At 48.2% G+C, this 17144-nt stretch overlaps 1 protein-coding gene across 2 annotated transcripts in view; it reads right to left on the reverse strand.

Moving 5' to 3' along the window:
- Nucleotides 1–240: 240 nt before the first annotated feature.
- The window catches only part of PCSK2 (proprotein convertase subtilisin/kexin type 2), a gene marked incomplete at its 3' end in the record, with an annotated part of 213934 nt that continues 197030 nt past the window's right edge, over nucleotides 241–17144 (reverse strand). For both annotated transcript variants that reach the window (XM_079946190.1, XM_079946189.1), the window contains 3 exons: nucleotides 15335–15435; nucleotides 6971–7198; nucleotides 241–727 (listed from right to left, as the gene is read on the reverse strand). In XM_079946190.1, coding sequence (XP_079802316.1) covers nucleotides 241–727; nucleotides 6971–7198; nucleotides 15335–15435 — 816 coding nt within the window. The remainder of the gene's footprint in view (nucleotides 728–6970; nucleotides 7199–15334; nucleotides 15436–17144) is intronic.

A 17144-nucleotide genomic window follows, 5' to 3' on the forward strand; every position in this document is an offset into this window, starting at 1 on the left:
ATCACCTATCTGAGTGACAGAAATAAAGAACTTCGAGTCACAAATAGGACAGAGGTGTTGGTGGGAACACTGTATTTGGGGCACAGAATAAAAAAGGTTGCTTCCATGGTAATGAAAATAACCACTGACAGTGAGCAAAGCTTCGGAGCAAGAAGTTGGAGTCGCTTGTGTGGGGGGAGGTTAACCGCTAGATGCCCGGCTGGGGCAGCGGGCCGGCAGCGGGGAGCGGGCGCCGAGGGGCTAGTTCTCGCCCAGGATGCTCTTCAGGCTTCTCTCCACCGCTTCGTCCAGCTCTTCCTCCAGCTCCTCCTTCTTGGACATGGCCAGCTTGGACTGGTAATCCCTCACCACCTGGTCGATGTACGGGGCGCTCTGCGTGCCGTGGAGCATCAGTGTCCACTCCTTCAGCACCCCCTTTTGGGGCGCGCTCCCCACGAAGCCCAGCTCCAGGGTCCATGTCCCCCGGGCATCTTCCCCCCAGGTGTGGGTGGTCATGAAAGGCCACTTGTCGAAGCCCACCTTGGCGTCGTCGTCCCGTGGCCGCCGGCTCAGCAGGATGGACTTGGTGCCCATGGGGGACGTCATGTTGATGTTCAGGTCCCCTCGCCTGGTCGCGTTGACCGTGACGACAGCTTGCACGTGCTCCAGGTAGCGCACGAAGTTCTCCTTCCCCTCGCAGGCGGCGGTGGTGAGCTTCAGCACTAGCTTGCCGGTCGGCGGTATTTTCCTGAGGGCAGACGGGAGCAGACCGTGAGGGCTGGGCACACTCTCCCAGGGGCAGCTCTGGGGAGCGGGGAGAGCAGGGGCTCTGGAGTGAATTAGTATTTTTTTTTTTAGGTAACTGAAAATTTTATTAGAAAATTAAAATGTAGAACTCTACAGTAGGGACTTCCTTGGTGGCGCAGTGGTTAAGAATCCGCCTGCCAGTGCAGGGGACACGGGTTCGAGCCCTGGTCCGGGAAGATCCCACATGCCACGGGGCAACTAAACCGATGCGCCACAACTACTGAGCCTGTGCTCTAGAGCCCACGAGCCACAACTACTGAGCCCATGTGCCACAACTATGGAAGCCCTCGCGCCTAGAGCCTGTGCTCCACAACAAGAGAAGCCACCACAATGAGAAGCCCACGCACCCCAAGGAAGAGCAGCCCCTGCTCGCCGCAACTAGAGAAAGCCTGCACGCAGCAACGAAGACCCAACGCAGCCAAAAATAAATAAAGAAATAAATTTATATATATATAAGAAAGAACTATACAGTAGGTTTGCATTAGTTACCTGTCTTATACATAGTATCAATAGTGTATATGTGTCAAACCCAATCTGCCAGTTCCTCCCACCCCCTTCCTTCCCTATTGGTGTCCATACATGTGTTCTCTGTGTCTGCGTCTCTATTTCTGCTTTGCAAATAAGATCATAGGAGGAATAGATAAAGATGTGGCACATATATACAATGGAATATTACTCAGCCATAAAAAGGAAACGAAATGCAGGGTTAATTCTTACACTTGCTGTGTGAGCCTGAGCAAGTTACCCACACTCTCAGAACCGACTGCGTGTGGACGGGGCAGGTGGCAGATGCTGTGGACGCCGTTCCTGCTTCTCCTAAGTCACTGCTGGGTTTGCCTGCAGCTGAGGCTACTGTGGACCCTGACTGCATCCACCACGGGTATCGGCATCTCCCAGCTTCTCTCCTGGAGCCTTTCCCTGCCTCCTGGGAGCGTCCTCAGCCTGCGTGCGGGCCGGCCCCAAAGTGTCAGGGATTTAACCCCACAGGGAAAGCCCCCTACCGGCGACTGACGGAAGGTGGTGAGTACATACACCTGGCTTCCTCACTCCTGGTGGGGACAACTCAGCGTTGCCCAGGGTGGCAAGGTGTTGGTCAGTGGAGCATCAACGCATCTTTATTGGATTGCTTCCTCTTCCCTGCCTACAGCTGCACCTCCTCACTTGTTTCCCGAGATCATCTCTCAAAACATTGTCAGTACCCAAGTCCCATCAGGGTCTACTTTTGGGACAACCCAGACTGAGACAGGAGCTCATATACTTTTCTTTTAAAGTACTCGCTACCTTGATAAGGAGAAATTATTGCTAATGTGGTTGTTAACACTATCATAAAAAAGCTGAAATTGGGTTAATTAATCCTAGTGAAGCACAGTCCTGTGACAGACCAGGGGAATTTGGGAGTCTCTTCGCTCATAGAGTTGGAGCCCCATGGACGGTCAGTCTAAGATTCCTCAGCTGTCTTTCCATATAACCGATCTCCTTTCTGGAAGTGGCCTCCTTTGGAGATGAGATGCTCAAAGGTTCTTGCACTAGAAACATAATACAGGAAACTCCATTTGAGGAGTGCATGGTATCATGGAAGGACTCCAGGCTTCGGGAATAAACCTATTTGGGTAAGAATTCTGCTTCTATGCTTACTGGTCAAGAGAGCTTGGAAAATTTTTCAAATACTTGAAGTCTCATTGTCATTGTGGGTGGGTTTAAATAAGACCATGTAGGAAAACACTGAGCACAGTGCCTGGACCATGATACTAGCTCCCTTTCTCCGGCCCTTTGTCTATGTTAATGTCCTCCCTGGACATGGCTTTTATTTTGGAGCATAAAATGGTGTGTATTTTTTAATTTTTATTTATTTATTTTTGGCTGTGTTGGGTGTTCGTTGCTGCGTGTGGGCTTTTCCCTAGCTGTGGCGAGCAGGGGCTACTCTTCGTTGAGGCGTGTGGGCTTCTCATTGTGGTGGCTTCTCTTGTTGCGGAGCACGGGCTCTAGGCACATGGGCTTTGGTAGTTGTGGCTCACGGGCTCTAGAGCGCAGGCTCAGTAGCTGCGGCGCACGGACTTCGTTGCTCCGCGGCATGTGGGATCTTCCTGGGCCAGGGCTTGAACCCATGTCCCCTGCATTGGCAGTGGATTCTTAAACACTGCGCCACCAGGGAAGCCCATGGTGTGCATTTTTAAACACACATCTTGTAGAATACATCTACAAAAGGATGCTGGTCACACACCCAGCTCAGAGCCAAGCCTTGCTTCTACGTTGCCCTTGGAACCAAGGCAAAGAACCTGGGAGGGCTTGCTGTAGCTCCCCTGCAGCTCATTGATAAAGGCAATACTCTCTCAAGGAACTCAAAATATACACATAAACAGTCTCATGGACCGTGTGTGCTCTGCGTGGACTCTGATGCTGAATCATGCATCCACTGGCCATGGAGATCCAGTGATGGTGCAGGGGCAGAGGGTCCCCAGCACCAGGTTCTGGGGAAATCATCCAATTTGGTGGAAAGCAGGCATTAGGCCAGCTTTGGAGATGTGAGCATGGCAAGCCACTACCTGGACCTCTCAAAGAAGATGCTACTTACTCAGAACAGGATCAGAAACATGACAGGTGAGCTGATAAATGATTAATGATCACATGGGCTCCAGCCCCTGGGCAGAAAGCTAGATGGGTAGACTAAAGGTCCAGTTGTGGGTAAGGAATTTGAACTTTCTGAGCTCACTTTCCTTACCTATACAATGGGGATATGACTTCCTACCTTGAAGAGTTGCTGTGAAGATAAATATAGACACACACTCATATACGTTGTACATTGACAAATGTCTAGACCAGTGCTGGCCAACAGCACTACCAATTCCTGCAAGGATGGAAATGTTCTACATCTGTGCTAATACCGTAGCCACTGGCCACATGTGGCTTTTGGGCACTCGAAATGTGACAAGTATGAGTGAGGAACTGACTTTTTAATTAATTAAATTTAATTTTAGTGATCAATTTAAATTTATTTAATTTCACTAAGTAGCCACACGTGGCTAGTTGCTTCTGTTTTGTACAGCACAGATCTAATTGTTGAGAAAATAATTGGAGTTTTGCCATCCACCTGGGCAGGTTGGCGTGGGAACAAGCACACACACCTGTTAGGATTTACAAATTGTCCTAGAAGCCTTGGGGTTGGGGTGTGTGCCAGGGTCGGAGGCCCCTCCGGGGACCCCTCGGCCCCTGGGAGTCTGGCTTGTTTAGCGCCTGGGGGACTTGCCTGCTCCCCAAACTCCCATCCCCACCTGCTGGCTGAGGACCTGGGGCCCTGGGGAGAGGACATTTAACTGCACTCTTCTTGGAATGTTGTCACTTTGAAATTGACTTGCATTGTGAATTCCAGAGGCAGCAAGCTTGACAGAGAAAAGAGAACACCACCTCCTCTCACAGGCGACCTGGCGTTCGTTGGTCGGGAGAGGCAGGGAGCAGCTCTCGCGGATTTTTCTTACCCTCTTCTTGCTGCTTTGTATGTTCTGACTTTCCTCCAGTGCCATATATTGCTTTTAGAAGAAAAGGAGTACAACTCATTCTTATTTTAAAAGAACAGGGACAGGTGCTCAGGAAAAGTCAGTTTATCAGAAGGTTGCAGTAGGAGATGGCTGTTTGTGGAACCAAAGAGGCTCTTCAGAGACCCTGATCTAGCCACACAGCCACGTTCGGGAACACACTCGCTGCTGAAAATGAGGCGCCCATCAGAAGGTGTGAGCTACTCTCTGAACTTTCAGAAACAAGTACAGAAGCCTGGTGCTCAAGTCCTATAAAGACAAACATGGCTTATATCTTTGTCTTACTGCATGTTGGTGCAAAATGAGGGCTCAGTGACTTTGTGCCTAGAAATAGGCGTTGCTTCCCAGGGGGCCCTTGGAATGCTCTTTGGGTTCTCAATCCTCAGCTGTATGATAAAAACTGTTATGAAGCCGTAGTTGTTTTGCTAGAATAATAATAGTAACAATGACAGCTGCCCTTTCCCGAGTATCTAAAACACCTGCCATGTGGTTGTCACTGAAGAACACTCAACAGGGGTCACTTGATGTTTGCTCTTCCCCACGTCACAGTGTCAGATGGGCATTAACCCCCACAGAAGACACTGCAGCTCAGAAGTGACCAGTCCACAGCCACCCGGCCAGCTCTACTATGCTGCTTCAGGCATTCGGATCAGGTTTGAACGTTGATCTCCAAATTCACTTAAAATCCGGAGTTCGCCACAGTCTTCAAGGAGCTGAGTGAACAGGGGAGGGTGGAAGTGGCCTGTGCCTGCCAGCATGCTCTGGGGACACGCTGGCCGATGGGGCGGCCTGGGCTTCCTCTGCTCACGGCCCTCGGCTGGTCCAGCACAGATGCTCACAGCCAGTTCTATTTTTCCCTTTTATTTTAGTCCAGCATCCTTTACAGACTCTCCTGATAAAGTCTTCTTAGAAAATTGCTTTTCGAATTGACTGCTTCTCTGGGAAGATGAGTGCTGAGGAAACTCATAACCCTGACGGTTGCCACTGACCTGCTCAGAGGCCGTTTCTGTACAGCCCTGCATAGAAAGTGGCAGCTGTCAAGCCTGCGGATCCCTCCGTCCCAGCCCCTGAGAAGTTGGATTCCTGGTGATAGGGCTGCCTCTACCAGAGGCACAAGCTGGCCTGGGTGTTGCCCTCAGGACCCCCTGCCCAGTCTCTGAGTTCTTCCATGAGCACATCTGCCCCAGACCGCACTCACCTGCATCTGAGAACAATTCAGGTGTGGGTGGACAAGGGGACACAGAGCGCTTCCAACAAGGCTGCCTGCCGCCTGTCCCTGAATCTCCCTGGCTGGACTGGTGGTCCTATTGCCACCGTGTAGACATCTTCCTTGTGCCCAGGTGATGCTGGCTAAATGTTCATTCATTCATTCATCCCACAAATATTGATCCCATGACTACTAAGTTCCAGGCGCTCTTCTAGGCCCTGAGGACACACCAGCAAACGAGACAGATGAGGTCCCTGTCCTCCTGGAGCCCAGCTGAGTTAGTGCTGAAATAGCTCTCGAGTTTCCTCTCATTAAAATAATGCTGCTGAGACCACCCACAAACCTCCATCTTCTGGACCTTACCCCAAACCTTAGAAATAAGAACCTCTGTGGGGTGGGGCGTTGACATACGTATTTTCACACACCAACCAAGAAATCCCTCTATACTTTACATTTTAAAAATTGCTGTCACAGTGTATGTGTACATGTGTATTTTGTTTGGAATAAAATTGTCTCAACTAACAGAAGGTCATTTGTGGAAGGTAAATTCTCAATGGATTTGCATAAAAACCTGTAAGAAATATGTTTTCTATATAGACAAGAACATCTATAGATATTGTGAAATAAATTTAACCTAGTGAATCAACTGAAATATAATAAAAGATTTCTCCAGATTAAAAAAAAATAATGCTGCTGCTATTGGATAAGTTCCCAGTTAGTTGTGAGCCATTGGGACGGTCACATCTCAGGGCCTCAGATTCCTTAACTAAAATGAGGCGTCAGACAGCCTATTTCCAGTGTTGCCTCTGGCTCCGAATTCCAACCTGTACCTGGATTATGACAGAATGTTCAGTGCACTCGGAATTGGGAGAGAAACGGTCATTCATCTCGGCATATACGTTCCGCATCTCCCTCTCCCCTCCGCCCCCCCGAAGCACAGAGCGTGAGGATCAACAGAGACCCATCCTTCTTGTCCAGGGCAATTGCGGAGAACAAGGTCTGACATCAAGGTGAACCTCGACTAAGCAGGCCCCAATGCCCGTTCCCCTAAATACTGCAACCGTGCCACCTTTCTGTTAATCTCGAATGTAGCCAGGAGGCAACTAACTGTACATCCTGCTCTGGTCACACTGCCCATGGTCCCCACCTGCTGTGGCCCAGCGTCTGCAAAGGCACAGACGCCTTAAGTCTTCCCCTTGGCAATCCCTCTTTGTAAATCTCTCCCTTTTTGCAATAAGGGAAAGAAGTTCCAGGCCCCAGGGCTTTGTAGACTGGATACTTTAGAGTTGTGCAACACTGCAGCTCTGCCTGGAAGCTGGTTGTCCCTGAATCAAATCCAGTGCATCTCAGGATGACGCAGAGAGGGAATCTGTTATGGTCACCAGTGCAGTGGCGCCATCTCTGGGTATTTTCCACAAACAGCAGTAGAACTGCTGCCCCCACTTACTCAGGGTCCTGCACGGAGCCTCCCACACAGTGGAACCTCTCAGGCACAGTTTTCCAGTCTTTGGCCATTTTCACCATGGCGCCTGCGTCAAGCACCCCGTAGCCAAAGAGGTGATTAAACTCCAAGCCGACCCCGTTCCTCCGCCACTGATGGACCTCGTCATGAAGCTGGTTCCGTTTGGAGGTGAGCACGGTCAGATGCTGCATGTCTCTCCAGGTCAGACCCAGGCTGGGTACCGGAGGCAGAGAGTTTGAGAGCAAGGGCGGGGGAAGAGGGGAGAGAGAGAGGGAGAGAGACACAATGACTAAGGTAGGACATAGACCCCTGGTAAGATGTTGAAATATCTATGAACCCACAAGTCAAGGGAGGATTTCCATGCACTACTGAGAATATAGGTATAGATATATGTCAATTAAAAATATCTTGCCTTTCTTACTTAAATACATTTCAATTGTGATATCTAACACACACTGGAATGGCTAAAATGAAAAAGACTGACAATACCAAGTGTTGACAAAGATGTGGAGCAACTGGGTACTTTGGTGATGGAAGTGTAAGTTATTGCAGACACTTTGGAAAATGGTTTGGCTCTATCTTCAGCTCTTGCCCATGCACTTAAGCTATGGCCCAGAAGTTCCATTTTTAGGTATGTATCCAACAAAAATGTGTGTATATATTCACCAGACATATACGTATTGGAATGTTCATAGGCCTAAACTATGAAGTCCTCAAATGCCCATCCACAGTAAAGTGAATAAACCAATTGAGGTGTGTTTATAGGAGGTGGAACACTGCACTGCAATGAGAATGAACTACAGCTACTCAGAATAACAGGGAGCTCACAATTGTGTGAATCTCACAATAAGAATTCTGACCCAAAGAGGCCAGACACAGAGGAGAACATAGAGTATGGTTCCATTTGTTTAAAGTATAAACACAGGCACAATGAATCTGTGCTGTCAGAAGCCAGGTTAGTGGTTGATCTTGGGGTGGCAGTGCCTGTAAGGGACACAGGGGGCTGCTGGGTGCTGACAGAGTTCTGTTTCTTGATCTGGGTGTTGGCTACGCAGGAGTGTTCCATTTGGGGACATGAAGCTGTCAGTTCTTCAAGGGCAGAGACAACAGCTTCAGCATATTTGTCTCCCAGTGCCCAGGACAGCCCTCAGCATACTCTTCATTCGGCAAATAGACAAGTTTGCTTGCAGACTTGTCTTTGGAAATTAATGTCTAATAGTCTGTGCTATTGACATTAGTGTCAATGTCTGTGCTTTTCAAAGTGTTAAGTCATGACCCGTTTGTGGGCTAGGAGGTCAACTGATTGCACAGGCTATGTATCTGGGCTGCACAGTAAAACTGTCTGGTGGGAACATTTAAAACTCCACTGCTCAGGCCACATCTCAGACTATTTAAATCAGAATCTCTGGGAGTGGGACCCAGGCTTTGGAAATTGTTAACACTTCCCAGGTCATTCCAGTAGACAGCTGAGGTTGAGAACCAGAGATTTAATGGATGGGGCCATCACAAGTGGACTAGAACAGAAAAGAATAACAGTGTGCACGTAATATGGGAAACTCTGTGTGTGTGTGTGTGTGTGTGTTTGCACACACTCGTGTGTGGTATTGTAGTATGTGTTTGGGTTGCAATGCAAAATTAATTTCTCACTGAGAGTCACGGTCACAAAAGTTGGAAAACCCTGCACTACGGTTCTCCTTAGACTCAAATGATTCAAAGAACACCATCACTCATTTGATAAAATCTCAGCACAAGCAGCATTCATTGGTTCAAAGCTTCAAAACAGAGTCAAAAGATGATAGCGATTCATATGCTCTTGAAATGCAGACCTTTAAGTTCTTTTCCCATTTAGGTTTGTACATAATATTGAGGAGAGGGAAGTCCAGGAAGACCTTCAGCTTTTAAAGAGAAAGTTTCAAGGAAGGTCAATGCTTATTTGAGAAATTTAAGAACATATCTTGGACATATGGTCCCCTGGACATGTGGACTAGGTGAACAGTGTGAAATTTCCTGAAGTTGATTATGGCCGAAAGCTCATTGTTTTGCTGGAATAGGATTCTGAATTCATTTAACTCAAAAGTGTCGATAAACGAGGATCTGGTGACCTCAAGGTGATCCAAGGGCTGGCTGGCAGGTGGAGCACCTCTCATCTTTGCTAGGGGTTCTGCTGCAAAAATGAGCCATGCTTCTAACCCCACTAGATGTTTCTCCACGGATTTATTCTCATCGGGTCCATAAGAGAGAAAGAATGTGCTAGAACAAGGATGTTCTACTTCTAAAATAAATCAGAGCGTGCTCATACTCCAATGTCACTGAATCTGTGACACCATTTGAACAACCATTTGCTCATGTCTGAAAAGTAAAACAGAGTCCCTCTCATTTTCCCATTCTGAGCAACTTCTGAATTGACCGAAGATACCATTGTGTAAAATAATTATTTCACCAACATGCTTTAGGCTTTAATCCTACCATAGCAGCTCAAGGATTGTAGGTGATACCTATTAAATAATAAAAAATAAATTTACAGAACATCTACAATATAAAAATCACTGTGTTCAGTGCTACAGGACAAGGAACATGACATTTTCTCAAATATTTTATATGATAGCTGGGAAAGTAAGACAGATATATGGAAAGGTATCATGTCCAGGCTCTGCACTAGTTCTGGGCAGGTCATAGGAAGGTCCCTGCCCTCTCAGAGCCTACAGCCCGGGGGACAGACACCTCAAGATTTTAAAATGCCAGGGGAGCCAACAGTGGAACCCTGAGTTATCCCAGCCAGGGAGTCTCACAGACTGTGGTCCTGCATCAGAACCGCATGGGGACTCGTGACAGATACGGATTCCTGGCCTCAACCTCAGGTCTCTGGAATCCTGGGGGCTGTGGGCCTGAGGATGTGCCCTCAAGACAAAGCGCAGGTGGTGCTTCTGCACACGGGGTTTGAGAACACGGGTCTGAGATGGCGGTTCACAACCTCGTCTGCACATGTGAACCAATGCGAACACAGTGACGAAGTCAGACAGGACCCAGAGATGCTGATCCCGTGGGCCTGTCCAAGCATCTGCCAAAGGCTCCAGCAAACCTGCTTGGGGTGGGGGCGGGGGTGGGGGGTGGTTCTTAACTTCCTGGCGGCACTGGGGGTGCTTGTTACAACTGCAGCTTCTGGAGACTCTGAGTCTGTGGACCTGGCGTGGGCTTGGATGTCTGTTCTTAGCAAGCACTCCAGGGATTCTCAGCAGCAGCAGCAAATTTGAGAAACTCTGGTCCAGGGGGTCAGCAAGGGTCTCTCAGGAAGTGGTATTTTTAGCTAAGGTCAAAGGGACGAGTGGGAGTGACTGAGTAAACACAGGGAAGGGGAGTTCCTAGGGAGAGAAGGTTCTGGAAGGAAGGATCTAGAGGCGGGAGAAGGCACATATCAGCACAGGAGGTTGGGAGCCCTGTATGAGTCAGGGAGGTAGAGCCAGGAACAGAGGCGGAGAGGATGACACAGTAGAATGTAGGGACTTTATCTTAGTGACAGACAGGAAGGGCAGAGAGACCCGTGATCCGATCTCCAGAAACACCACCAGGGAGGAGGAATCAAGACGTGGGACCGGAAAGAGGATGCTGCAGGAACCTGGCCCACAAACAAGTGACCACGAGGAACGAGCCGCGAGCAGTAACAAGGCCATGTACGAGGAACCCCCGGTGAACTATTAGTGAAAATGGTGACATCTGTGCAGCTGCAGGGCACCTATTGGCTGGGTCCAATCACTCATAGGACTCTGTGATGTTCCGGGGTAAACGTTCAGCTGTCAGCAGACTGGTCCTAGGCCACTTGGGATGGGCCATCTGCCTCTCGGTTCAGAGAGAACATCTCCGGAGGTCAAAGCCAAACCCATGGCTTCTAGATAAGATGTGAGGACAGGCCAGGGCTCCAAGGAGAGAGGTCACTCAGAGCCTGGCCAAGGTGGCAGCCGTCTTGAGCAAGAGAGTGTGGGATCTTGGAAAAACCAGTGTGAAGCCCAGGGAGAGACTGACCCCGCATGGCTGGAAGAGGAATCCTGCACCAGGGAGACCTCGGGATGGGCTGTTTCCTAAGCCTCTAAAGCTGGTCCTGGCAAGTGAGTTTTTGCCTGTGAATGATCCGTAGAACCATAACTCCTACAGAGCCCTGCACTTACGATTGGTGTATTAACTTCCCACTGGTGCAAAATAGTGCCCTTTTTTTTCTTTTTTTTTTTTTTGAGTTCCCTATTTGTGAGGATTACCCCTGAAAGACCATTGTTTTTCAGAGTTCTTCTATTTATGGTATCAAATTCTCTGGATTCCAATTCACATTTTCCTCCTGATAATCAAGACAGCAAAGGGAATTTAAGGAGAGAACAGCTACAAAACTACATTTCCCATCCTCCCTTGCAGTCTGGGGTGGCCACGTGACAGTTCTGGCCAATAAGAAATAAGTCCCTGGGTGATTTTTTGAAAAATTTTTAAACAGGGATCACTCAGCTGGTGGATTTCTTTTTTCCCTTTGCTTTTCCCCTCTTCCTGCCTGACATGTAAACATGATGGCTGGAGCTCCCGTGGCATCTAGATAACATGAAGGTGTAGAAGAACAGAAATCTAGAGACAGAGTCCCTGATTCTTGGTGGCCACCCTGCACTTGCCCGGGCTCCTCACCTCTGTATTATCTTCTGCATGACAGAAAAATAAACTCCTTCATAAGAAACTTATTAAATAAAATTAATATTCTATTTAAAATATATTGTTACTATGCTATTAAAAAAAAAGGAAAAGAAAAGAAAAATAAATTCCTGTCTCAGTTTAGCTGTTGTTTTTGGATTTCCTGTTTTCAGTCTAATACGGGCACCTAGTCAGAGGCAGAGTGCGATGTTCATATTCCGCAAACGGCACCTGAGTGCTAGGTTCATAGAGCCCTTGCCGTACTCTTGGATGCCACACACTCCAGGCCACAGACCAGCACGGGGCTGGCTGCTCTTGCAGTCCCTGAAAAAGGCGTTGAAAAGACAGATTCCTGGGCCATTCATCCCTAAGGATGTGATTCAGTGACCTTCGGCTGAGTCTTGGGAATCTATCATTTTCAAAACTCCCCAGTGCTCAACTTCACTAGTTATCAGGGAAATAAAAATTAAAACTACAGTGCAGTTCCACAGAATGCCCACAAGAATGGCTAAAGTGTAGAAGACAGATAATAGCAAATGTTGGCAAGGATGTGGAACAGCTGTAACTCTCATACATTGCTAGAGGGAGTGTCAGCAAGTGCACCAACTCTGGAAAACTGCTAGACCTGCACCTGTGTATACCCCATGACCCAGCTTTTTGAATCCCTAATATACATCAAACAGAAATGCGTCCACATCTTCACCAAAAGACACGTACGAGAATGCTCACAGCAATGTTACTCACAATAGCCCCAGTGTGGAAACAACCCAAGTATCCACTTATACGATGGAGTAATATTCAACAACAAGCATGAACTACCTATAAGCACACGCAGCAGCATGGAGGAATCTCTCAGACATAATCCTGAACCGAAAAGCGCATACTGAGACTTAGGTAATGGTCTGTTTCCTGACTTGGGTGCCGGTTACATGGATCTGTTAACTTTACAAGAAGTCTTTGAGCTGTACCTAATATTTGTGCACTTTCCTCTGCATCTAGTAGACTTTGATGGAGCTCACATGAAAAAATCCATCCCTTGGAAGGTCAGTTTTGGAAACACTGCTCTAGTCCAGTATATGGGCCGCTTTACTGTGGATGGTTCTCCTGGGTCACAAGTTTGCCTCTTTTGACATCTACCCCTCAAACCCAGCTCAGCCCTCTTGAACCATCCAGAAAGCCTGGGTTATGGAGAGAACCCCAAATATTTGAAGGCAGCAGTAACTCCCCACTAAAGAAATTCTTCGGAATGTCTCTGATATTGGTCTCACTGGGAAACGTGAGCAATGTTCCCGATAACTCAGAAAGGCATTTTCACGCATTTGGCAGAAAAGCATTTTATGAGATTAAACAACAAGGTGATGACTGGTCAGAACAGAGGCGTGGTTTCCCTTTGTCCCCTGGAGCCACGGGGGTGGTCATTCTCCCTCTTCTGTAGTCCGGATGGGAATTCATTTAGACAGGATAATTTATTTACTGTATTCAAGTTGCTTTGGAAAAGCTTTCTTATTGGACCTCTGGGTGGGAAACAGCCCTCGACTGCTGCCACATATGTCACCAGGGACTCCCAGCTGCCTCATGTGAAGATAAAGAGAGATGAGCTGAGCTGTACGAAGTGTTCGTGGAGAGTCTTTCCCTCCTCCGCCCTCCGGGCTCTCTCCTGGGGCTATTTCATGCTGAGCAGTGGTTTCAGCTGCTGGCTGTTGGAGCCTTTTGGCCAACAGAGAAGACTTGGAGTTTACTTTCCCAGGTGGGGCTCTTAGCCAACGGCCAAACAGTACAAGAATATGGCAGCCCAGCTCCCTTGCTTTGATGTGGAACAAACTCTGAGGCATAATTTACCCTCCAGAGCTCTCCCTGGGATCAGGCTGAGGCCAGAACTTCTGAAATCGCATCCTTGCTCAGCTTCTTCCCCAGCCCGAACCTGCTTCCTCTCCTCCCCAGTGGTCTCTGCCGGGATCCCTCTCTTAATAAATCACTTGCATCAGACTCTAATTTCAGGGCGTGTTTCCAACTCAGGTGATCGGTGTTCTGAGGAATTTTTGAGGACTGGCTCCCAAGACGGGCTTGAACCCCCTACTGCCAGGTATCATTTTTTCCCTCTTTATGCCAATAGACAGCACTCAATTCATGACCATTGCTCCAAAACAAAGTGTGCCTAAGTGGTGATTGCATTCTTTTCTGTAAGGAAATCTGCAAGTGTGCTAAAGAATGGAGACTAATTGGTGCAGAGCCCATGCATCTGTTTAAAGTCCCAGCAGCCTGCTCCATTACTTTGATGTATGTAAGGGGTCACTTTGTAGGCATAGAGGCCTGGGAAAGTGACTTTTTGCTTGCCAGAATCTAAGGAGACTTTGAGTCAAGTTCTGCCCTCTTGGATTTAAGAGGAGGCCAGGAAGCCCTTCTTGTTCCCTGTCCTCTGCAAGGCTCTGCGGCAGGCAGCAGCCTCTCTCTGCTTGTCTGCTCGCAGCTGGAGCGAGCGAGGCTCAGACTCCAGGACCCAACAGGCCCTGAGAGAAACAGCTTCGTCTTCAGGAAATGCACATAATATGTAAGTTTTGGTCTCTGTGCTTAATAGGAAGGCTTTGACCAGTGTCCATCTCTTTCCTAAAATTTCCAACTGACTTCTGTTAAAAGAATCAAAGCTTGGCCTGGTCCAAAAGAGAAGTCACTCCCAATTTGGGGCCTTATCTGTGAAAGGGGGATAATGATGTCTTTTCTGCTTAAAGGCAGAGGGGTTGGACTAGATAATCTTTTGAAGTCCTTTCCTATTCTAGGAATCAGCTCTTACCTCCTTTGCAAGTCAAAAAATGCACTGCATATGTGGAGAGTCAAGCAGGGCTGCCTGAAGATTGTTGTTAGAAGCTCCGGTTGCCTAGCAATGGCTGACAGGGACGGGAACTCAACTTCCCTTTCGCAGGAGCCTGAATTCAACTTCTTATAAGTTGCTGGTTCTGTATTCTTGGATAATTCCCTGCCTAGCGGGCATTTGCACTTACACCACATGGGTGGTGCCTGAAGCCACAAGTTCATTGTTCAAACCCAAGGCCAGCCTCTGGTTTGCACTGAGAGAAGACAGGGGAGTGGGTGGGCAGGGACCTCTGCTGATGCTCAAATCCAAGGTGGGTCCAGCTGTACTGACCTGTGGCCTCTGCAGAGGTGGTGAGAACAGAGGGGATGGTCTCCCCTCTCTGGTAGCTGGATGGTTTCCCAGCAAAGCCCATTTCTTGGTCTACGTTGTATGACTTCGCCCACCTTGTCTCAGCGTTAAAATGAGTTCAGCCTTATAAGTTAACAAATCTGGAGCGAGAGCATCCTGTCTAACACATGTCTGAAAACCTTGCTGGATACCCGGCTTGGCAGTGGTTTTCCTTCATGTAGCTGTTTGGGAGTATTATTAGAGTAAAACAGCCACAGGGTCCATAGAAGATAAAAGGGTGTTTTCACCAAGAAAACATCGATGTGCCCCTATGTGTGGTTGGATGTTGGGCTCTTGTGCTCTCTCAGGGATGTAGTTTTGTGGTGTGTGTGTGAGTGTGTGTGTGTATCATTTAGCAATGCCCACCAGAGTTCATTGGCCCTGACTATTTACTGACTCTCACACCCACTTTTGCCTCTGTGGACACCTAGGTGGGGAGACATGTCTCAGTCCACCCTGCAGAACCGGCCCTTGGTCCCGAGATGGAAACATACTTAGCCTCTAAAGCCAGTGCAAACACTCCAGCTGCCTCGGGAGCAGCTGCGGATGTCCCAGAATGCCTCAGGGTGCAGTTGCCGTACAAATCTGTGGTTGCCTGGAGGGGAAGATAGTGAGTAATGAGTGAGTCACACTGCTTTAAACCCAAAACGACCTGGAGCAGAGGATTTTCTATTTCTTTTACTTAAACTCTGCCTTGTTCTGAAGAAGATTAAGATGAAGGTAAGGATAAGCTTGGCACCCATGTATCTATTTTGCCATGCATTTTATCTGAGATTCCTAGTAGCCCGTGCAAAAAGGGAAACACAATCAGTTATAGTTACAGTGTCCACAAGATAAAAGCAAGTCAATTGTTCATAGAAGCTATCTGCAGCTATTCTAGAGACCAGAGAGACATTTATCTTCTGGATCCTAAAAGGAAACATCATAGGTGGAAAGTGACAAGCCAATATCACCACCATAGTCAAAGCAATGGTGAGTTTTGTTGCATTGGGATTGGCTCAGAAAGCTCAGGGCCAGTCCATCAGCAATTTCCTTTCCCTTCAGGAAAAAGGGTGGCATTCCCAAAGAGGAAAGACAAAGCAGGCTCAGCCACAGTTTGCCTAGAGGGACAGGTCATTAAAGAGAAGTGTTACATTCTCTACATCTAAAATCCACGGAGAGAATCTGGAACACACTGAGCGACACCTCCGATACATGAGTGATCACCCCACGGGAGGCTGATCAACTGAGTTTTAAAGGATTTTACAAAGAGAAAGTCCCCATTTGCAGTGTTTGCGAGAGCCAGGGTTTTCATTAAGATCATTTATAAGCCACGAGAATACTCCTTCCTCCTGTTTGTCTGTAGGCTCCTCAAGTGGGCCTATTATTTTGGGGGACAAAGTACCAGGGAGGTTTAAAAGCATCTACTTGAGGAAAATGACAATATTCAAAGAGAACTCAAGGCCCCTCCCCAGCCGTAGTAGAAAGAGAGTATAGACAGGAGCTGAGGACAAAGTGACACCATTGGGAGGCTCTTGGGGCAGGGAGGGGAGCTTCTTCACTTGTCCCTTTCTGCCCATGTAGCTTGTAGGATGAGAGAGGTGAAACCTCCTTCTGCTTGGGAGGAGCTGACACGATCTCCGTCCTCCCCAAGACCAGGGGGAGCCCCAGGCTCATGGAGGGAGTCAGGCTAAGGTCTGCGTCTCCTGTAGGTAAAGGGCTTCTCCTGGGTCACGTGAGAGCCTGGCCAGCTGGCCAGGTGGAGCCCAGGCAGGCACCTGGGACTGCAGGACTAGCTGGTATTGGTGACTGTGTTCCTCCCAACCCCAGAGGAGGCAGTGGCCGGGCAGGATGTATCTCAGCAGGACTCCTGAACCAACCACTAAATTCCAGGCTTGGAAGACTGAGGAAAGGCCCCTATGCGAGTGAAATACCCGGAGAGAGGAAGAGATCCCAAAATGCTCGTTATGCTTTACAGACATACATTTCTAGGGGCCTTGGAAAATTCACTACTAAACCTCGGTGCCCAGGAAGGAAGAGTTGCTCAAAGTGCAGTAAATAAGTTTGTGATTCTTAACCTTTTTGTTTTCTCAATCATGGACCCATTTTAAAATACGTTGGAACACACTACTCTTCCTTTGAGAAAACACACATGTGCCCACTTTGGGGGGTTCTATGGACCCAGAAAAGTCCGTCCATGGCTGCTATTTTTAAATTACTGTAATAAATGGACGAGCTCTTGGCTCAGATGGGTGCGGGTGTGATGCCCCAGTTCTTAATATTAGTTATCCTTATAAGTGACGTGCTGGGGGCAAACCAGAGTTC

This window comes from Stenella coeruleoalba, assembly GCF_951394435.1.
Source record: "Stenella coeruleoalba genome assembly, chromosome: 15".
Lineage (NCBI taxonomy): Eukaryota > Metazoa > Chordata > Mammalia > Artiodactyla > Delphinidae > Stenella > Stenella coeruleoalba.